The sequence below is a fragment of the Lissotriton helveticus genome, chromosome 9 (genome assembly GCF_964261635.1).
Source record: "Lissotriton helveticus chromosome 9, aLisHel1.1, whole genome shotgun sequence".
NCBI classification, from domain to species: Eukaryota; Metazoa; Chordata; class Amphibia; order Caudata; family Salamandridae; genus Lissotriton; species Lissotriton helveticus.
The window spans coordinates 557,809,204-557,832,703 of NC_136070.1; the positions used below are offsets into that span (position 1 = coordinate 557,809,204).

The 23,500-nt window shown below is 42.8% G+C and overlaps 1 protein-coding gene across 1 annotated transcript in view; it reads right to left on the reverse strand.

Moving 5' to 3' along the window:
• ZFTA (zinc finger translocation associated) overlaps window positions 1–23,500 on the reverse strand; it is a 130,520-nt gene that overhangs the window by 21,690 nt on the left and 85,330 nt on the right. Inside the window, exon 4 of the mRNA XM_078660455.1 lies at window positions 18,573–19,325. Coding sequence (XP_078516581.1) covers window positions 18,573–19,325 — 753 coding nt within the window. The remainder of the gene's footprint in view (window positions 1–18,572; window positions 19,326–23,500) is intronic.

Here is a 23,500-nt window from a genome sequence, read left to right on the forward strand (position 1 = left end):
AGTTCCCTTCATCCAAAACTTTCAGGAGAGGGTTTCTTTCATATATCACCATTATTACAGAAGAGGAAGGAACTGTTGGTCTCAATAAATACAGCAAACACAATAATCATTAAGAACCCAGAATATGTCAAGTCCCTGGACAGTATTAAGAATCCTGCAATCACGAGGCATTAAGCCAGAAACGAAAAACGTTCATTTATTTCGAGCATACGGCAAGAATGAAGCAGTAGATGTGGATCCCATGAGGCCACAGGGCTAGGCACACTCATATAAGCTACCAACTTTTCCTCATGGTTAATTTTTTGGGTACCTATTTTGTCTCTTTCTTTAATTACTACTCTTAGTGAGATTTTCTTGCATTTATTATACCATCTCCTTAAATACTGGTAAAGTCATAGATGCTACCATTTTCTTCATGGTTAAATATTGTGGTAGTTATTTTATCTTTCTTTCATTACTACTCTTAGTTAGCTTTACTTGAATTTATTATACCATCTCCTTAAATACTGGTAAAGTCATAGATGCTACCATTTTCTTCATGGTTAATTATTGTGGTAGTTATTTTTTATCTTTCTTTAATTACTACTCTTAGGGCCAGATGTAGGTAGCCCAATACCAGTCGGTAACGGCCGAAATGACCGAATTTCGGCCGTTACCGACCGGTATTAGGCATCTGAGATGTAGGGGCCTAATTTAAGGATTCAGTAATTTACCGAATCGGTAATTTAAGGAATCTGTAAATTACCGAATTCTTAAAATACCGATTTGGTTAATTACCGAATCCTTAATGTAGGGAGCACTCAAATGAGTGCTTTTCCCATTTCAGGATTCGTTATTTACCACCAACTACAAGTTGGTGGTAAATATAGAAAACCCTAAAAAAAGCAATTCTTTGCAATTTATAACAGTGCCATGTGGCAGACATACATGCCCTTAGGGCATGTATGTGTGCCACATGTGCACCCATGCACTATTCAGGGGTGCAACAGGGTGTCAAAGTGACACCCTGCCACCCTTGAATGTGTTCCCCTGTGTTCATTCCTATGGGCCCACAGGAATGAATGGGAATTACCGAATCGGTAAATACCGATTCGGTAAATACCGGATCGTACAGATTCGGTAATACTTACAGAATTTTTTCCTACATAGCATTTACCGATTCTAAAATACAGAATCGGTAGAATTCAGTATTTTAGAATTGGTAAATTTGGATTACCTACATCTGGCCCTTAATTAGCTTTTCTTGCATTTATTGTATCATCTCCTTCAACACTAGTAAAACGCTTGGTGTAAACGATATAGATAATAGTGATCCATAAATAATAAACTAAAATGACATGCTCATTAAGAGTATGCTACTTTACAACTTTTGTGATAAAGGAATGTCAGTTGTTAAATCACAATTGTTTTTGTCTGGAATGATTCAAGAACGGTCTTTGCATCAGGAGTATCTCTGTATTGGGTTAAGTTACATCAGTGGAATTTTACTTTGCATATTTGCTGGTATTATTTTTAGCATATGTATGTATTATAATAATCTACACACACACATATATATATATATATATATATATTATACATCGATATACATTTTTTAATAATCAAATCCATTAACGATGTAAAAATGCCTCTTGAATTACTCTAAATATTTATATTTTAATTATACTTAATTTAAATAAATTCATTTTAAATCAATTCCTTCAAATAGACCATTTAATCATTTCAAAGTAAAATGTTACTTACCTTGTAGGCATCTGATTGTGGCCTGTAGTGCTGTAGATTCACATGCTCAACATACTCCTGCCATCTAGCGTTGGGGGAAACATCCTTTACAATGCAACTTTTACCACGCAGTGCTATTACAACGCAGGTTTTACAACGAAAACCATTACAACGCATTGCGCTGGGGGGCGCTCTAGGATAGGGAATAGATTTAATTTACTATCCAACACCTTCCCTAGTGTCCACGGGGACTGGAGTTGGAATAGTAAATTAAACTATTCACTATCCAGCACCCCAAAGCGCTATGCGTTGTAATGGTATGCGTTGTAACAGCATGCGTGGTAAAAGCATCCGTTGTAACATCATACATCCAGCGTTGGGCTTGGAGGTGTACAACTTGTTTTTCTTCAAAGAAGTCTTTTGAGTTATGAGATATCGTGACTCTTCCTATGAATGGTATTGCGCATTAAAGTGATGGAAGATGACCACGCCAAAGTGTGCATGAAAAGTAATGAAAGTAGAGGATATATATATATATATATATAGATATATCCAACACTCCTCTGCTTGCCGTCACCAAGAACGAATGCAGACCCAACGGTATGTGCTAAAAGTTGTTTATTTCGACCGCACCACCGCCACAACGCGTTTTACCCTGCTCCCAGGGCTTGATCCCATGACATATATATATATTTTTTTTTTCGCAACAGCCAAAGGCTTCTGGGGAGGAAGGTGGATAGGCGCTTGTGAATCTATAGCACTGCATGCCATGAACAGATGCTTCCAGGGTAAGTAACATTTTCCGTTCGTGGCGTGTTTAGCTGTAAATACACATGCTCTGCATAAGACTGTAAAGCAGTTGCCCCATAAAGGAAGCAGTGGCTAGGCATAGGATGTTGCAGAACATTGGAAAAGTGTACATAGTACAGCCTAGCCCACTTGGGTCTGTTGGTGGTTAGGACATCCGCACAGTTGTGTTTAGTGAACGTGTGTGGTGTGGACCAGGTATCTGCCTTACATATGTTAACTAATGGGATTTTTCCCAGAAAAGTCATAGAAGTGACTTTTCTGCACGTAGAATGGGGCCTGGGCGGAACAGAGAGTTGACACTTGGCTTTTGCATTGCAGGTTTGAATACACTTGACTAGCCAGCGCACTACTCCTGCTTTAGAAATAGCCTTACTTTTGTGTGGTTTAGTGTAGGCGAAAAACAGCTGCTGTGCGATGCGAAAAGCTTTTGTCCTATTGATTTAGTACACAAGGGCCCTCTTTCCATCTAGCATGTGAAGAGTTCTCTCTGCAACAGAATCTGGGTGCAGAAAGAACACAGGCAGTTTAACGGTTTGGTTAAGGCAGAAGGGGGAGATCACCTTAGCAAAAAATGTTGTTAGTCCGGAACGGTCTGCGGAAACCTTGAATAAAGGTTATTCCAGGGTGAGAGCTTGAATCTCACTGACTTGCCAAAGAGCAGTAATAGTGACCAGTAATGCTACCATCCATGATAGAAACTGAAGAGGGCACAAGTGAAGGGGCTCAAACGGGGGGCAATGAGTCTAGTGAGAACTCTATTTCAGGTTCCAGGAAGGAGCTGGAGGTAACCTAGGAGAGATAACCCTTTTCAGTCGCTCCATAAAGGCTTCAATGACTGGGGTTTTGAAAAGTTAAGACTGCTCCCTCTTCTGCAGGTATGCTGCCACTGCAGCTAAATCTAAGCAAATAGAGGTGTGAGCCAAAGTGTTGTAAATGCAAAAGATAGCAGACAATGTCCTGTACTGCAGGCTTAAGGGGATCAATCTGTTTGGTAAGGCAATAGCGAAAAAACCTCTTCCATTTTGCTGCATAGCAGGCTCGGGTATTCTGACTCAGAGCCTCTTTAAGAAGGGACATGCACTCAGCTGGCATATTGAGATACCCAAACCTCAAGAGCTAGATTACTAGATTGAACTGCCTGGTGTTGGGATTACTCACTCTAGCCTGGTGCGGAGTGAAATGGTTCGCCTATTGGGGAGCCTCTTGTGTGGGAGTACTGGCAACTTGAGCAGGGTTGTGAACCACGGCTGCCTGGTCCACGTGGGAGCTACCAGGATGAGGTTGAGAGCGGTCTGTCAGCCTCTGGACCATGTACGTAAGAAGTGGGAGAGGCAGAAAAGCATAGGCAAATATTCCTGACCAGTTCTACCATAGTGCATTGTAATTGGACTACGGATGTGGAAACATGGTGTGAAGCTTGGGCATTTGGCATTTTCTGCAGCTGTGAACGGGGAACCCCCAGCATTGGAAGGGTGCAGGAAGTGGAGTTCCCACTCTTGGGCTTATTACTGCAGCCTGCTGAGCAGTTCTGCAAACTCGTTGTCCACTCCCAGAAGCTACTCCACTAGCAGGTGAACCTTGAGGTGAATCACCCAATGGCAAATGTTCTGCGCAAACTTGGACAGCTGGGGAGAGCGTGTGCACCCCTGTTTCCTACGGTAATGCACATCAGTCATGTTGTCTCTTCTGATCAGGACTGTTTTGTGATGCAATGGCAGTAAAAAGCTTTGAGTGTGAATTTGACTGCCAGCAACCTTAGGTGGTGTTATGGAAGGACTGCTAAAAGGGCTTCCATGTACCCTGAACAGTCATATCCAGCAGATGCACCCCGACCTGTAATGGAGGCATCCGTAGTAATGATCAGCTGTTGGATTGGGTCTAGAAAAGGCCTGCCCTGCAATGGGTTTTTGCTGTTCCACCACTGCATAGAGAGATGGGTGCTGGCCCAAATCAACACTAGAACTTCGACAGACCCTCCACTTGTGGACATTGAACACTTAGGCACCACTGGAATGGACACATGTGTAATCATCTAGGGGCGAACAATAGCGATGCAGAAGGCCATCTTGCCAATGAGGTGCATCACCTCCCTGACTGTTAACTGGCAATTTGGTTGAAAAAGAGACAGCAGGTGCCGGAAGACTTGGACCCTTGCAGGGCTCTAATAAGCCTTCCCGGAGACTATATTTAGGATTGCCCCTAAAAAGGGCTGTACCTGAAGGGAGTGGAGGTGAGATTTGCCCACATAGATAGCGAAGCCAAGGTCGTGGAGGGGATCAAAGGTGATCCGAGTATGGGAAAAACACTTTTCCCTGCTGGCACTCTTTATCACCCAGTGGAAATACGTGGATGTTTGCTTCTGGTAAGAGGAGCGGCTACAACTGCACACATTTGGTAACGACCCTGGGTGATGCAGTTATCCCCAAAGGCAGAACATTGAATTGAAAGTTCTGTCCACTTACCACAACCCTGAAGTAGCAGTGATGGGAAAGATGGGTTGTGATGAGGAAATAGGAGTCCTTCAGGTTGTGGGGCAGTCATGAAGTCGCCTTGCTGCAGCAGAGGGATGACATCATGGTGCGTGACTATGTGGAAATGGTTTGACAGAACGCACTTGTTGAGGAGCCTGAGAAGGTACAGGGAATATACCCCTTTGCCGTAGCGGTGCAGCGGAACGGGCTTCATAGTCCTTTGAGCGGTAGCGCGTTTAGTTCCTCCTGGAGAAGGCGCTGGTGGTCGCTTGGGAGAGAGTATCTGCAGAGTGGGTGGTGTTGTTTGGAGGTGGAACAGCGAGTTTCAGGCAGTAGTCGTGTTTCAGAATGGACAGAATCCATTGGTCGGATGTAATGTGCTACCATTGTGCGAGGAACCCATTTAAGCAGACAGGTGTTGTGTGATCGTGGGGAAGGGAGAGAGAATCACTGGTTGGCGGGAGTATCTCCTTTTACCGTACCCCCTCTACCCATGCCTTCTGAGTTAGTTTCCCTGTAGGCACCCTGGAATAACCACTGGAGGCTTACTGCTACAGTGGTCGCCTCTGGTATGAGGCTGAACCTTCCGGAGAGGTGGTCTTGGCGCCATACCAAAAGGACCCACACGTTGATGGGGTCTACAGGGCTCCCATCGTTTAACAGTGTCCGGGTCTTTCTTTATTTTCTCCAGCATCTGATCATCTTGAGACCCAAAGAGGTGTTCGCCATCAAATGGCATGTTGTTCAGATGCTGTTGGACTTTTGGCTTGAAGCCAGAGACACAGATCCAGGCATGCTGGTGGATTAGGATGCTGGAGTTAATACCCCAGGTGCAGACCACATTCAGGGCTCACATGCTGGTGGTATTAGAGATGGTATGCCCCTTGGCCACAAGCTCCTGGGCCCTTTGCCTATATTGGTCTGGGAGATGTTGGGGTAGTTCTTCCACCTAATACCACTAAGCCCGGTCATACATTGAGAGGCCTATCAAGTTGGCCATGCGCCAATGGGTGGAACATTGCGTGGCCACTCTTGCCACTGCATCTAATTTTTGCTTTTCTTATCTGGTGGCGGGGCAGCTCCAGTACCTTGTGCATTCACTTGTTGGGGTGATGTGCACAACCAGAAAGTCCAAGGGAAGCTGCCCTCTAATATCTGTCCAGAAAAGGGTTAGTAAACACCTCGTGGGTGGATTTTAACATGCCCTTGATCATGGGAAGGTATTGGGTTGAACACTGTGAGTGTGAGAAAGTATCTCCACTAAGAAGTCGTCCTCCTCAGTGATGGTAAGTTTACCCTGTGGAAGACAGTGGCCCTGTAAATGGCCTCGCGTTACAAGGTAGTATCATTCTGGAGGGGAAGGCTTTGAGGGTTAAGAGGTCAGGGTCGTTGTTGCCGGTAGGACGGCCCCATAATCATCCTAAGAATCATCCCAGGGCTACAGGTTCTACAGGGCATCATATAGGTCTGCAGGGTCTATTGGGCTATCCTGTCTCTATGAGGAATATGAGGACCCCCAGGCGAAGTTGATGGAGATAGCCCTTGTAGTGGAGAAGGGAGGCAGGGGCTTTAAGTGCAGAGGAGGTTCATAAGGCTGGCGACAAGTGCCCCTATCTTGATGTTTCTTGGACTTGGGAGGAGGTGGCGACACCAATGAAAGATGCTCCTCGAATGTAAGCTTCCATGCACTTTCGGTTGCGATTTGGCAACAATTCTAACTATTTGAGGGTGGATGAAAAGTCTTCTCTGCTTACTGTCTAACTCCGCCTGGAGGCATTGTAAAATGGGAGCATCAAGGTCCTCGGAGTCCGTTGAAGGCGCCTTGGATGGACTAGTCGGCTTCCATGAGTGTTTCAGCTCCGAAGTTGACTGCTGTTTCGACTCCAAAGTCAGTCTCATCGTCAAAGGGCGTTGAGGCTCAGTATGGCAAGGTTGTGCGAGGAACTGAAAGGCATCAAGGGCGCTGCCGGAGCGGAGGAAGTCTGAGTACTGTGCGACGGCTTGGACGTCAGATTCAGTCTGCTCTGAGGCTCCGTGACGATGCCAGCAATGGCTGGGATGCAGTAGCAGCCTTGAAGGCTGTTGTGCTGGTGGAGGACTCAATGTCTGGCCCCCTGAAGGGTGGTGGACAGCTGGTTGGTTAAGTGATGGGGCACGGTACTCAAGGTTGAAGTCTTCTGGCGTTGCCCATGTAGGGGTGGCTGGTCGTCACCCTCGTAGTCCGAAGGCGAGCTGGAGTCCGGACTAAAGAAGACTGGATTCGGAGGCGCCTGCTTCTTCTTCAAAGTCGGCACCAAAGATCTTGCTCCTTCACCATCTTGCTCCGAGCAAGCCGTTTATCGCCGCTATACCAGAGGGTCTTCTTGGACCAGACCGTGAGGCAGGTGGAGCAGGAGGTCTCATTATGCTCTGGCAACAAGCAAAGGTTGCAGACCGAGTGGTGATTGTGTCACGAGTATTTGGAGTGGCAATGGACAATAATGAAAGGTGGCCCTTCCCATTAAGGTCTGCACATTCATGAAGCGGGTGGCTGAGGAGGAAGGCCAAGGGGCCGAAGCCCCATCGAAGCATTGATGAACATCCCACAATGGACCCGATGGACCAAGACGTAAACCGGCAAACAAGACTGTTTTGTACACTGGTAGTGGAAGCACTGAATGCCCTGACAACGAACGCCACACAGCTTCGACTCGGTGCTTCAGCAACACATGTCCGAATCTGACAGCAGAATTAAATAATCTAACAATGGAACCGATGACTATGCGCAATACCATCCATAGGAGGAGTCACAATACCTTGAGACTCTAAAGACTTCTGCAAAGAAAAACAAGTTGTAGACGTCTGAGACCAACATTAGAAGGCAGGAATATGCAGTGTATGTGTATCTACAGATGTCACAAACCTGATGTTTATATTCATGTTAATGTTTCCCTCTTTTGACCATATATAAAGTGGAGTGAAAAGTAAATCTTCTAAAAATAAAAAAAAGTATAACAATTATAAAAACGATGACATTTGCCAGTGATATATAACTGACAAATATCATTTTCACCATCACTGATTTCAGATGTAATATGTGAGGCCATAAGCAATGCATCATAGTGGTGCACGTTATACTTAAGTCAGTTATGTGTAACCGGAGAATTTCAGTTATTTTTTTGTGGTTTTTAAACGTTAGGTTTTTTTTGTTACTATTAGAAGACCTACATAGAACTTCGCTTTAGCCTTTGTATTTTTCCGATTTTTTATAGTAAGTTAAAATCTTACCACCCTACTAATGTATATCTCCACTTCACTTAATTTTTTCAGTGAATTTCTCTGCTTTTTCAACATAAACTAAGATCTTATAACCATATGTCTGTGGCCCACACCCACCCCTGGTCTTTGGACATGCATAGCTAGGGATAGGCCGCAGGGACTGGCTTGCTGCAAGGCTCTGTGCCCACCCCGCTGGCTGCTCATCTACTGCCACGCAGAGCATTTGGCCGCGCGCGCTACCCAATCTAAGCACCCAATCCCGTGCCAGAGCTTAACTGCCTGCTGCCTTCAGCCGTTAATCGCGAGGGGTTGGCATCAGGGTCTTCAACTCCTGCTGCGCACAGCCTTAAGCCGTTTGAGGCAGGAAGTTGGCCCGGCCCCATCTATGCCCAACACCCCGTCCCACTCAATCGGCCCCAGCAGGTGGACAGCTCTGCAAAGAAGCCCACACCACAGTAGTTTTTTTTTGTTTAACACATTTTTTTTGCAGGTCCTGCAGGACCACATGTGGGCCATGCTGGGTTCTGCTGGAGAGGCCTGACAACCTAATTTAAAAAACAATTGGCTCCAAGGAGGACCCCCAACAAGGTCTAAGAAGTCAAGGTATCCCTAACTTGTAAGGACCGAAGGACGAAGTCCCTGAGGCCTGCAATGGCAGAAGAAACATCTCTCTTCAATCTGCAGCTAGCCAATCAGAGTGCTCGCTTGTGCAGGACCGGTCTTGGTCTCAAGAGAGCGAGTTGGCCAACAGGAAAACAAAATTCCCCATTGGCCAATCAAGATGCTTGAACTTTTTAATTTGGTACGGCGGGAGTTCTGTTGAACTATCTATCTCTAGTTTCTTTTAACCTCAATTTCTCAAAAACTAATTGAACTGATTTAAGTCAATAAAAAAAAAAGCAGGCTTTTCGGGTAAAGCTGGAACTTTCTGACAATTGAGGTGCAAGTCTATTGACCCTTTTCTCCTGTATCGTCATCCAAAATCCCCATGGGAAACTGCATGGGAAAATGAATTTTGCCCCTGAGCCTTCTACCACCCACACCTTTTGTTGACTCCCACTTGACGATGGGCCTCCCCCCTTAATTTCTTGGAAAGGAACGGAGGTGGAATTAACCTTTTGTTTTTTTAGAAAGTTTTGTGAAGATCCATCAAACTGCATCAGTGTTATTAGCAAACAAAAAAACACTCTTCCTATGGAAACCCATGTATAGTAAACAGTGGTAACTGCCACTGTGCAATACAGATCTTTTGACCTCTCTTTCTCTCAATATATATATATGGTAAATGTTACTTACCTTGTAAGCATCTGCTTGTGGCTTGCAATGCTGTAGATGCACATGCTTTGCATAAGTCCGCCATCTAGTGTTGGGCTTTCGAGTCACAAGGTGTAGTGACTCCTCCTTTTGCTTGCATTGCGCATGGTCCTCGGCTCTATTGTTAGTATGTTTTCCGCTTGGCGGGATGACGATGGAGTGAAAGGATAATGTATCCTATGGAGATAGCCATGTAATAATAATTTAATGTATGCTGTGGTGAAATGCAACCAACACAAGTGACCAGGGAGAAGGGTGGGCGCATGTGAATCTACAGCACTACATGTCACTAATAGATGCATACAGGGTAAGTAACATTTACAGTTTGATGGCATGTATGGCTGTAGATACACACGCTTTGAGTAGACTGAAAAGCAGTTGTCCTCCTAAGCGGAGGCTACTTGTGCTGGGTGCAATTGTTTGAAATGATGTACATAGTACCGCTTGACCAATATTTGCTTGTTGTCGTGCCATGACATCTACACAGTAATGTTTTGTAAATGTGTGCGGTGTAGTCCATGTACCTGCTTTGCATAGGTCAGTATTGGTACATTCAATGCCATGCCATAGAAGCTCCTTTTTTGCATGTAGAATGAGCTTTTGGTGGGATAGGGAGGGGTCACTTGGCCTTAGTATAGCAGGTTTGTAAACATTTTACTATGCAACGCGAGATTCTGGATTTGGGAATTGCTTTACCCTTATGTGGTTCGGAGAATGCCACAAATAGTTGTTGAGTTTAGCGAAATGATTGTGTTCAATCAATATAGTACATTAGTGCCTTTTTAACATCTAATGTGTGTAATGCTCTTTCTGCCACTGAGTCTGGTTGAGGAAAGAATACAGGCAACTCAATGGATTGACTCGTGGAATTGCGAGACTACTTTTGATAGAAATCTAGGATTAGCTCGTAGTACTACTTTGTCCTTTTGTATATTTGAAAGAATGGTTCTTCTAAAGTTAATGTTTGAATCTCACCTACCTTTCTGAGTGAAGTGATTGCGATGGAAAATGCAAGTTACCATGATAGAAATTGCAGAGGGCACGTGCGAAGAGGTTCAAATTGTGGATTCATTAACCATGTTAACACAATATTGAGATTCCATGCTGGTGTGGGTGGAACTCTAGGTGGAATAAGAGACCATGTAGAAAAGTTTTAATTATAGGAATTCTGAAAATAGAAGTATGTTCTCTATTTTGGAGATATGCAGCCAACACTGCAAGATACATTTTTACAGAAGTGAAGGCTAACCCTGCACTTCGTAAATGAAGAAGGTAGCAAAGAATGTTTCGAGGTGATTCATTTCATGTGTCATTATCTTTTGAGTGACAATAGTGAACAAGCGCTTTCACTTTGTGGCATAGAATGCACATGCGGTGGGCCTTCTTGCTTTTTTTTTTTAGGATATCAATACATTCTTGTGGTAAATTTAGATATCCAAATTCCCTGATCTCAGGAGCCAAATTGATAGATTCAGAGATCTGAGGTTTGGGTGCCTTACTGCTCCTTGGTTCTAAGTGAGGAAGTCCTGTCTGTTGGGTAGTACTTGATGCAGGACTACTGATAGTTCTAGTAGTGTTGTAAAACAGGGTTGCGTGGCCCTTTTGAAAGCAACTAGGATGAGTGTCAGAGACATCTGCCTCAGTTTGTGAATTACAAATGGAAGAAGGGGAGAGGTGTAATAGGGTAAGCAAATATGCCTGACCAATTGATCCATAGTGAATTGCCCTAGGACTGTGGGTGTTGGAACCTGGAGGCAAAGTTTAGGCATTTTGCATTCTGTGGCATTACAAATAGGTCTATGTTTAGTTTCCCCCATTGCGTGGACTTGTTGGTGTTTTCCTGCGGAGGAGATCTGCCAAGTCGTTGTCCACCCCTGGTATGTACTCTGCTAACAACAGAATGCTGTGCTGGGGAACATGCTTCCAGATGCTTTGAAGTAGGAGAGACAGCTGTGGAGATCTTGTCTCTCCCTGCTTTTGCAGATAATACATGGTAGTAATGTTGTCTGTTTTGATTAGGACTGTTTTGCATATAAGGTGATGATTGAATTCTTTTATTTGACAGATGAACAGATAGCTCTGGGTGATTGTTATGTAGGAGACTGACTGTGTGTCTAATGCCTATGTACAGTCAACTCCTGTGAGTGAGAACCCCTTCCGGTCATTGATGCGTCTGTTGTTATGGTTGTTTGGAAAATTGGGTCTATGAAAGTCTTTTCCTGAAGAAGATTTTTGGAATTTCACTATTGCAGAGAGTGGTAAACTTGACGGCTGATCAACACTAGATCCTTTAACTGACCCTCCATTTGAGACCACTGTTGCGCTAAGCATTATTGTAATGAGGGCATATTGAGTCTGGCATGGGGTACTATGGCTATGCATGATGCCATGGTTCCTGGTAGCCGCATAACAGTTCATACTGTTATCTGTTTGCGAGACTGAAATTGTGTAATAAGTGTTTTTCAAAGTTTTTAGCTGTGCTGTATTTGGGTAAGCTACTCTCTTGAGATAATTTAGGATGGCTCCCAAGAAAGGCTGTATCTGGAGAAGTTGCAGGTGCCATTTGACTACACGGACTGTAAAAGCTAACTGATAAACCAGTCATCCAGATAAGGAAAAACATGCATGTTGTCTTCCTCGGTGGGCTGCTACTACTGCTAAGCATTTGGTAAACACCCAGGGGGCTGTGGTGACCCCAAACAAAAGCACTTTGAATTGAAACCCTGAGCTATTGCCTGTGTGCTTGGTGAATTAGAAGGTTAATGTACATATCTTTCAGATCCAATGCAGTCATGAAATCTCCCTGTTGCATAAGTAGTATGACATCTTCAAGAGTGACCATATGAAAAAGTTCTGAAATAATGTACCTGTTTAGAAGTCTAGAATGACTTTTAGAGCTCCGTCCTTTTTGGGAATAAGAAAGTAAAGGTAATAGACCCCTGTGCCCTGTTATTGTAATAACTGTATTTGATTTGTAATGGCACTAGTTCTATCGCTCCTTTGCTTAGTAGAGCTTGAACAACTTATTTTAGCAATGTTTGACTGTCTGTTCACATCTTGTGGATGCGAGGTGGAGTTTTTGGAGGTGTTCAAAAGAGCTCCAGACCCATGTTGGATAATCTCCAACACCCACTGGTCGAATGTGAGATTTATCCATGCGGGAAGAAACTGCTGCGGTCTTCCCCCAACAGGTGTTGTGTGAATGTGGGGAGGGGAATGGTGGACGAGACAAGGCTTGGTGGTGGTGGAAGGTTTATTAAAATCTCTACCTCTGCCTTCATAATTGTTTCCTTATAGGAGCCCCTATAGTATCCTCCAGGAGAGGATGTTTGACTTTGTGGTTTATTCTAAGAGGTGGATGTGTCAAGGGAGGTTGTTTCAAATCCTCCAAGATAGGTGGAGAAGCGAAAGGAGCGACATTTTGATTGTTTTTGCAACACTCACAATGTTTTTGCCGTCTTGTTCACCATCAAAGGGGAGGGCTAACAAATGGCGTTTTACCTCTGGGTTAAAGCCAGATAGCTTGAACCAGGTATGTCGTCTTAATATAAGGCTCGAATTATTACTCCTAGCTGCTGTGTCAGCCGCATCAAGGGCACCTCTTATATTGGTATTTGATATAAACTTCTCCTCTGATTGAATGTGCTAGGCTCTTTTTTTATGTTCCGAGCGGTACTGGAGTATCTCCTACACTTCTTACCAGTGTGCCCTATCATAGTGTGACAAGAGACTAATGGAGTTGACAATTCTCCAATGGTTGGCTGATTGTGCTGCCACTCTCTTACCAGCTGTATCTATCCATTTACTCTTCTTGTCTGGTGGGAAGCTTCACTATTGTTTAAGAGTTTTCTCATTTATGAGCAGTGACCAACACTAGAGAGTCTGGTGTGATTTGACCTTTAATGTACGTAGGGACTACTGGGGAAGGTTTACATTTTTTATCGACCCTAGGAGTAATAATCCTGGCTCTGACATGGCCATTATAAATATCCATAGTGTGCATGAGCATACCCTTAAGCATGGGAAGGTACTGCGTGGAGCGCTGAGTGGAGGAGAACATTTTAAAGAGGAAATTGTCCTCTAGTGGTTCAGTGTGGAGTGTCACCTTATCAAAAGTAGCTACCCTACTTATCAGACTGTGGTAAGTATTGATGTTATCAGGAGGGGAGGGTCTTGATAGATATACATCCGGGTCAGTATTATCCGGTGGATCTGTGTCATATGCCCCCCAGTCATCTTGTGGTGGTAATGAATGCTGATCATCATCCCCCATCTCCTGTAATGGAACGTAGTGAGCACTCTGATGAATCCGCAGGGTCATAAATTGGTGATTGTTATGGTGATGGAGTGTGTATAGCAGGGATTGGAGGAGGACTAATGAGAAGTGGGCTAGTAGACTTGTCCTATTTTATCCTTTTTTGGGACAATAGGGACATTATTGCCTCTTCAAAAGAAAGTTGTCTCTATGCAGGCTATAGTACTGCTTGAGGGGGCCTGGTGAGGATTCTTCCTGTATCATGGTGAATCATTAAATGTTCTTGCAGAGAATCCAGCTGTTGCTTCAACTTCTCAAGTACTGGTTGTACAGCTCTGACCCGGTTTTATCCCCAGCTAATTTCTGTGATGAGGGTTTTGGGTCAAAGGCGGCCTTTTTGATGTCGAATCAGTATGTTTTTACAGTTCTGAAGACTTTTGTGCCTAAAGTCGGGTGGCGTCTGCCTTGGAATGTGTCAGTGCAGAAAGTTGGGTTGTTACTGAGGTGGAGGGTTTTAGATTGATGACTTGAGGTCTAGGCTGCTTCTTCAGAGTTGAGCCGAGGCTAGACGTTACTGGCGCAATCGGTCGTTGCTGACCATCACCAGTAGACAGTGGTGACCCAATAGCAGACTTTTGTGGCTTTGCCGGCGCAGGCTGTGGTGGAGGCAGAGAGGGGCAAAGTACTTACAGTTTGTTGCCCCGACGTGATATCATATTCTGCATCCGACTCAGAGCTGTGGTCTGGAAATAGGTTACCCTCATCGACAGCTGATGGATGTGCCTCCATTTCAATTTCCAGTTCCTCCGAACCGAAAATGTCAGGCATCTCTTCAATGCTGCATCAAGACATCTGAAGTTTTCTAGCTTTCCAATCACACAGTCCTTTTGGATCAAAACGATCGGGAGGCCTCGCAGGTCTACTCTCAGTGATCTGGAGACAAGCCCAAATGACACACCTCGTGTAAATATGTGTGTGGGAACTTTGCATGGTACAAAGGATAAAATCTAAAGGGTGTCCATTCCATCACCACCTGGACATTTTTAGAAAAGAATGTCAAACAGAAATTCCGCCCCGGAGGGCAAAGGCCCAGAAAGGCGTGATCAAATCAAGACTCCTGGATGAATTAGACGCTGATATTATATTTATGAAAATAGTGATCGAATTGCGAACGATACAATACCGACGGTACTAGAAAGTATCCCGATGACCGTGTCAAACCAGAGCAGAGGAGCACACAACCGAACTCAACGGCAGAAAAAAGCAATCTAACAATGGAGTCGAGGACAATGTACGTTGCAAGTAAGAGGAGGAGTCAGTACACCTTGTGACTAAAGACTTCTTAAAAGAAAAAAAAACAACTTGCACACTTCCGAGCCCAACACTAGATGGCGGACTTATGCTGTGTGTGCAAGTTTAAGTTTAAAATATTTATTAAGCGCAACATACACCTGGGCGGTTTCTTGGTGTATATATATATATATATATATATATATATATATATATATATATATATATATATATATATATATATATATATATATATATATATATATATATATATATATATATAACTCCACAGTCCTGCAGCACAAGGATCCAAACCGAACACCAGCACAAACAGGTACAGACCACAGCGATGCATGATGCAAGAAGTGCTTTATTCCAAAATGGGTAACAGCATGACGCATTTCGTCCGGGAAGCCCGGACTTGATCACATAACATACCCAGAGACATATGCGGTTTAAATACTGTGCACACCTTTCGTGACTCCACCTCCTACCCCTCATAGAAATGAAAAACATACTTATTCGTTTTACCACAATACTTCTTCTTATATGTATGCCAAACAATACAATTATATCATCATATCTTTAATGAAATTGTAAGTCTGACAGTGACTCTTGCTGCAGATCCAGAGGAAAATTCATCATTTATGTACATCCTGGAATAATAATTTTTTGTATACAGCCCCAAAAAAAATCAAAGAGCTGGACTTATTCTAGCAGTTCCAACAATTGAGGGCAAGTGCCCTAAGAAGAGAATAAGGTATAATATGTAATCAAGGAGGATTAAAAAAAGAGGTGATTTAAAGATGTCACACACAATATTTTAAAAACCACAAAACATCTAATGAGTGCAAAAAAATATATAATTAGTTGGGCATACTCATAAATCAAAAATATATAATGAGCAAAAATACCAAGAAAATAGCATTAGCAGCATATGTATCATAATGTGTAAAGTGCAAAGTGCAATAAAGTGCAATATAATATAAACACGGCTAATTCATCCATTTTACTTTTAAAATGGCAGCAGGAAAGTTTATCGGATAAGGTGCAAACAGTGATATAAGATAACAGACCCTAGCAAGCAATTCAATACAGATAATTTATATACTTCATCAAAGTTTCTCAAAAGGTTCATATTGCAAAGTATAGTTTTAACTTTTAAAGAAACTATTTCAATTAATTTCTGATTTTAACATCCCCTTCCAATCACAATAACATCCTCAGCACACAAAAATTAGGTAAAACCATAAAATCGGTAAAACCAATATAAAATCGTGCTAATAACACACACACATATAAATATATATATATATACACACACACACACACACACCCACACACACACAGCCACATACAAGTATAAATGTGTGGGGAAACAAATACTGCCTATTAATTGTAGGGGTAGCCCACCACACCCAACCTTGAACCCTAAAACAACCCTATACACTACCCATTCCTGAACACCAAAAAGTCCTTGTTATTACTATGCACTAACCAGCCTCAACCTTAAAAACCATTTGCTGCCCTAGGCACTACTCATTCTTGACTCTTAAAAGACCCTTACTAGTAGTATGCACTACTCATTCCAAAGTCCTAAAAAAAACAACTTAGTAATTCTATACACTACTCACCCCAGAACTCTTAAATTAAGTACAAATCAATGTTTTTAAAACATTAAAATAGTTTACCTATACATAAAGTTTTATTATTACTATTATTTAACTAGAATATTATTATTAAATTATACTCCATTATCTAACTATATTACTAGAAAAATAATTCTTAATATATATATTAAATATAAAATACGTATATAATATGCCATATAAAAATGCTTAAAAACATTTTTTTTACACTTACCTGTGATGTAAAGACCTGTTGCTGCAAATAAAGGTAGAAAATGCTACCTCTAATGTAAATCGTCATAACGTAACTCCTGCGATGTAAATTACCACAATGTAATGCCTGTGATGTTAAGTCTCAACACCCTGACAAAGCATATGAATCAAACTTGTAAAAGTAAGAGACATCCACACAAAATCTACATTCAGCAAATTAGCTATTTTGGTAGGAGTTTCCCGGCATCTTGTTTACCATCTTTATTTCCGCGCCATGCCGGAGAGGATGCAGACATATCTCTATACACATCACCATGGTCTTTTTCTTTGGGTATAAGCAGTCAGGCTGCACGTCTCTCGTCTCTCATCATGGATGACCAATGTGGACCACTTAAAACACCATAAGGTTAATGTATGTAATTATTTGCATATTTTCCCCTCAATTTTTTCACTCACCACCCCCTTCTTTTTCTGTATCTTCCCTTTTTTGTAACCATATTTTTCATTATCCACCTTTTCCTGGTTGCAGTGTAGCCGTACAACGGTGTACTATATTTTCTATGTGTATTCTTTTATTCCTTCACACATGAGCTCCTGGGCAAAAGTGTAAACAAATAAACATATTTAGACTACTATGAGTGTTCAGCATATGTGCTGGCCTTGATGCAAGTGCCATAACGTCAACTATGAGAACAATCTTCACAAACCATCTTGGGGGTTCAGAAATTTGTTGCACCTTGGAAATGCCCAAACCTCTGAAACAGCATAACAAGAATGGATCAAGGCATGCTGGCATATCAAGAAGATATCTAGCAACACTGGGTTTGAATTGAATCAATTTAATATCTTGAATTATACCTGTATGTCCTCTACAGTCTAATGTAAGATTAACACTGGCAGGAGCTAAAGCTGCCCTTGGGAGTGGAGGATCATTGGAATGTTTTCACATTGGCGGTGGGATTTCCCTAATATCGCTGTGTCTCTGCAGCTGGAAATTGAACAGATTAATATAGCTTGATGGATTTAAAAAAGTGGCTGAAAGGTGTTGAGGAGTGACTGGCAGTAGTTAAGACTGAGGCAATACATAAAACTGTCACAAAAACGGATCACAAATTGAAGAGGACCGGATTTGTGAATGCTCCCCCGTAAATCCAATTGCTACCATGAAACGATATGCTATCATGAAAAGAGCAGTTATTTTAGTATATTTTAAGCTGGGTCCTTTCATACCCATCGCAATATACGGACAGCGAAATTCATGATGCTGTTGTCAAATAGTAGTATACCTATTATACGCGGTGGGTGCTTAGTCGTTTTAACAATATTTTTCATCTGAATTTGTGGCTATTATATTTTATGTGTTTCTTGTCCTTCACATTCATTGGCTTGTGCTTACCATGGCTGTCTTTGTTAATATTTGAAAACCCAAAGAGAAGGTTAATTCAAATTAAATTGATGCCCAAATAAAATGTGCCTTAAAAAGTCTATCCAAGGCATCGCCAACTTAAACAAAAACATACCCCCTCCTACTGTGCTACTACAGACTTGTCAACCTCCGTGCTCTCTCACAACCCCATGACATTCACTCTTGCCCATCAAAAGAAACCTTACCTTGAATACCGTTCTCTGAAACCATGCCATTTTCAACCTCCAAGCTGTCCAGCGCAGAGCCGTCTGCCACCACTAAATTGGCCATTTTTTTATCCCATTCCTTGAGGATGACCAACTTCTCTGCATCACCTAGAAAGAATGTTTCATCATGCTTTTGGAGAATGTGCCTCTTAATCGTGCTGACCTTCAAGGTGCTGAGGGAACTGCCACACACCATGCAAGAGAGGCCATGTGTCAGGCAGTTGTAATCCATAAGGTATTCCATTCGCCAGCGGTCCTGGTAATACCGTTTGTGGTCCCGCCCCCGCCCCTTATTCGTCACCCTATCAGACATATTGGTATCTGGATCATCCACCCAAGAGGCACCATCGATACTCAGTGGAGGATTAGGGGTACCACACGTGGAGCTCTCCTGTCCATTGCATGATGAAGGATCTGCTGGCGTTTCTTCTTCAGACTCATCCATGGTTAGGTCTACTTGAGAAGTCTGTTGGACTGGAGCTGGGATCAACACTGGTGCTGGAAATGAAGGTGGCGAGCTCAGTGGAGCCGGGGTCAGGGAACGGATGGTAAGTGGAGTCTGACCAGGAGCCGGAATCCGAACCGGGCAGAGGATGGCAAATGGAGCAGTAACTACAATAGGAGCCAAGGAAGACAGAGCAATAGGAACCGGCACAGAAAAGGGTGCTGAAGTCAAAGCTGTAGCTACAGCCGGAGCAGGAGCTGAAATTTGAGTTTCCATCGGCTTCTGAACTGTAACAAAATATTTATTATAAAGTATTAGAAATAATTTAAAAGGTAGCTATAAATAAACATGCAAGCGCTTATAATATGAAAAATCCAACTGTGTGTTGCAACATACTTGAACATACTTGGACAAATGTTCAAAATAATTAGGCAAGGGCTCTTGCAAAATTATTTTGATTTTTTTGTGCCTTTATATAAACTGGGGGTCTAAGGTGTCGGTCTATTGCTAGTGAATGTCAAATTGAAATGTGTGTATCAGCATAGTTGGACTGATACTATAGAATCAAGTTTCATACAGACTAAAAGTGTTCTTTTCCTGATACTCCCTAAATTCTGAAAACACTGGGCAAAACAGTGCATGTTAATTGTAGATCTGGAGAGACTACTCGGAATCACACTGAGAATGTTTCACACTTCGGATATAATAGCAAGCAAGACACTGCAAGTTTATATTTCACATAACTAAGACAATGATTTGTGAATGGTAGGAATAACATTGAGAACCATTAATACAGTTTAATTTCTGTAAAAAAAAAAAAACAATTAAATGAGAGCAGAACAGATTCAAATTGGCAATGGCCTTCATACCAGGTTCATTCTTGAAATGTTGGGAGAAATTTCTCCAGGGAGGAAAATCCCAACCACGAGCACACATTCACAAATGCCTAGATGTGGAGAAGTTCAAGCCATTTCACATTTCAAACTAGGTGCAGGGGCAGAACCGGTGAAAGGGCATTTGATGTAGACGAGGAACTAAACTCATTTTCACTACTTTTGTCAAAGGAACCTGATACAATTTCAAGTGAAAAAGCAGAAATTGCCGTTTTGAAATGAAAGTAGACAAATGTACATTTGTATAGGCCTGGTTCCCAGGGCACAAGTCTTAAAAAAAAAAAATAAAGTGGAGGGACTAACCTAGTTAGACATCACTGCGCGCGACATCACGGTGCAAATCAAGGCGCACAACATCACACACAGCATCACAGGAATTGACATCATAGAAAGTGGCATCACAAGCCACGAATTTACAGGAAGTGGCATCACAAGAAGTGACATCAGACCTAAAGCCCTCACATATATGTTTAGCAGGTCTATCATGTATACGTTTGAGCGCATTGCGAGGATAATAGCACAGTGAGCTATGGAAGATGATATGTGACTTCGACACCTTGCAATCCTCCAGTTTTATGTAACACATCATGTACATTAATTTACAAAGTTATATAATGTATTGGACACGCAATATACGTGTGTTGATGTAAGGCGTTCTGACACCCTGCATTGGGATGAGAAGGGCTATACAAGAAAAAGGAAAATGCTACTTACCCAGAATGCATCTGTTCCTCGCATGTAGAGCTGTAGAGTCTCATACTGTGCATAGCCTGCCATCTAGTGTTGGGTCCGGATGTTTGCAGTTTGTTTTTGTTCGAATACGTCTTTTCCAGTCACGAGGTAGGTGACTCCTCCTTTCGGTGATAGTGCGTATGGGCATCATCTCCATTATTAGATTGTTTGCCGCAGAGGGTGATAATGGAGTTAGTAAGAGATGTATATATGTATCTAAGTAAGATATAACTGCAACAAATATAGGTACCCGGGGAGGTGGGTGGGTGCATGCGACTACAGCTCTACATGCCAAAAATAGATGCATACTGGGTAAGTAGCATTTTTCGTTGGAGGCATACAAGCTGTAGATCACATGCTGTGCATAGACTAAAAAGCAGTTATCTCCCAAAGCGGTGGCTAACCTGTAGCTATTGCAGTGGTTTGAAATAGTGTACATAAAACTGCTTGGCCCACACTAGCTTGCTGTCTTGCTAACACATCTACACAATAGTGTTTTGTGAATGTGTGAGGTGTAGACCATGTTGCAGCTTTGCAGATGTCATCTATGGGTATGTTTTATACCATAGAAGCCCCTAGTTTGTGAGTGGAGTGTGCTCTAGGGGGAATAGTTAAAAGTCTTTTTGCTTTTGAATAGCCTATTTGAATGCACTTGACTATCCACTTTGCAATACCTGATTTTGATATTGGATTGCCTTTATGTGGTGGAGCAAAAGCGACAAATAGCTGTTTTGCAGAAAGGTTTTTTCCTTTCTATATAGTAAAGAATTGTTCTTTTCACATCTAAAGTGTGTAAAGCATGTTCTGCCACAGAATCTGGTTGAGGGAAGAACACAGGCAACTCAACAGATTGGTTGATATGAAAAGCCGAAATGACCTTTGGTAGAAATTTAAGGATAGTCCGAAGAACCACTTTGCTTTGATGTATTTGTAAGAATAGTTCTTCTATGGTTAGTGCCTGAAGCTCGCCCACTTTCCTTAGAGATGTGATAGCCAGGTGGAACGCTACCTTCCAAGTAAGAAATTGTATTTCACATCTATGCAATGGTTCAAAGGGTGGACCCATTAGCCTGGTGAGGACAATGTTGGGATTCCACACTGGAGCAGTTGGAAGCCTTGGAGGAATGATCTCTTAGTTCCCTCCATAAATGCTTTGAGACAGGCACTCTAAAAGGAGACATATGTTGCCTGTTCTGTAGGTATGCAGCTATTGCAGCAATATGTAAGCTTATGGAAGAGTACGTTAAATTGGAACGCTGCACATGTAGTAAGTAGCAAACGATGTTTTGAACTGAAGCGTCCAGTGGATCTATTTGATTGCTATTACAGTATTTCACAAATCGCTTTCACTTTGCTGCATAGCATGCTCTTGTGGTAGGACATCTAGCCTCTTTGATAATGTTCATGCAGTCTGACGGAAGATTAAGGTAGCCAAACTCTAAGATTTCAGGAGCCAGATTGCAAGGTTGAGATGGCTGGGATCTGGATGTCTTATCTCTCCATGGCTCCAAGTGAGCAGATTGGGAGTAAGGTGTAGTTGTTGGTGAGGAACTACTGAGAGCTCCAACAGGGTTGTGAACCAGGGTTGTTGGGCCCATAAGGGAGCAACTAGGATTAATGTCAGGGACGCCTGTCTGAGCTTCCGAACCACTCATGGAATGAGTGGGAGGCGGAAAAGCATAGGCAAATATTCCTGACCAATTCATCCATAATGCATTGCCCTTGGACAATGGGTGTGGTTGTCTGAATGCTAAGTTTGGGCATTTTACGTTTAGGTTTTTAGCTAACAGATCTATGTCTGGAAATTCCCACATTTGGACGAATGGGAGGAGAACTTGAGGGTGGAGTTCCCATTTGTGAATCTGTTGTCTTTGACGACTAAGCAGATCTGCAATCTGATTGTTTACTCCTGGAAGGTGTTCTGCAAAGAGAAACATTATGTGATGTATGGACATTTCCAGATAGTCTGTGCTAGCTGGAGAGTGTGTGCGCCCACCCCCCTGTTTTTGTATGTAGTGCATTGCTGTCATGTGGTCTGTACAGATCAGGACAGCTTTGCCTACTAGATGAACTTGAAAAGCTTTGAGCGCTAGAAAAATTGCTAGCAGCTCTAGATGATTTGTGTGAAGCTACTTTTGCTGCAGACTCCACATGCCCTGAATTGTATGTGTCTGGAGAGGAGCTCTCCAACCAGTGAGCGATGAGTCTGCTGTTAGTACTCTCTGTGGAACCGGGTCGATGTAGGGCCGCCATTTTGTAAGGTTTTGTGTATTCCACCACTGCAGAGAGCGATGGGTGCGGCCGTCCACCAACACTAGATTTGATAATAGATCCTGAGCCTGGTTCCACTGACGTGCTAAGCACTCCTGAAGGGGGCGCATGTGAAGTCTTGCGTTTCGAACTATTAGTATGCAAGACGCCATCATCCCTAGTAACTGCATGCACACTTGAGCTGGCAATGAGTATTGAGGCTGGAACTAGCAGATTAGAGTCTGCATGTTGCGGATTCTGGCCGGCCTGGGATAGGCCAAAGCCTTTTGTGTATCTATTGTGGCTCCTAGATACACCTGTGTGTTAGATGGCTGTAGACGAAACTTGGACAGGATTACTGTGAATCCAAGATCATGAAGCAACTGCACTGTTTTGTGAGTGTGATGGAGACAGCTTTTTTTGCAAGCTGGCTTCTATGAGCCAGTCGTCCAGATATTGGAAGACATGAATGTGTTGTCTTTGAAGATGAGCTGCGACTACTGCTAAACACTTGGTGAAAACTCTGGGTGCGGTAGTTACTCCGAACGGGAGCACCTTGAACTGATAATGCTGTCCTGCTACTACGA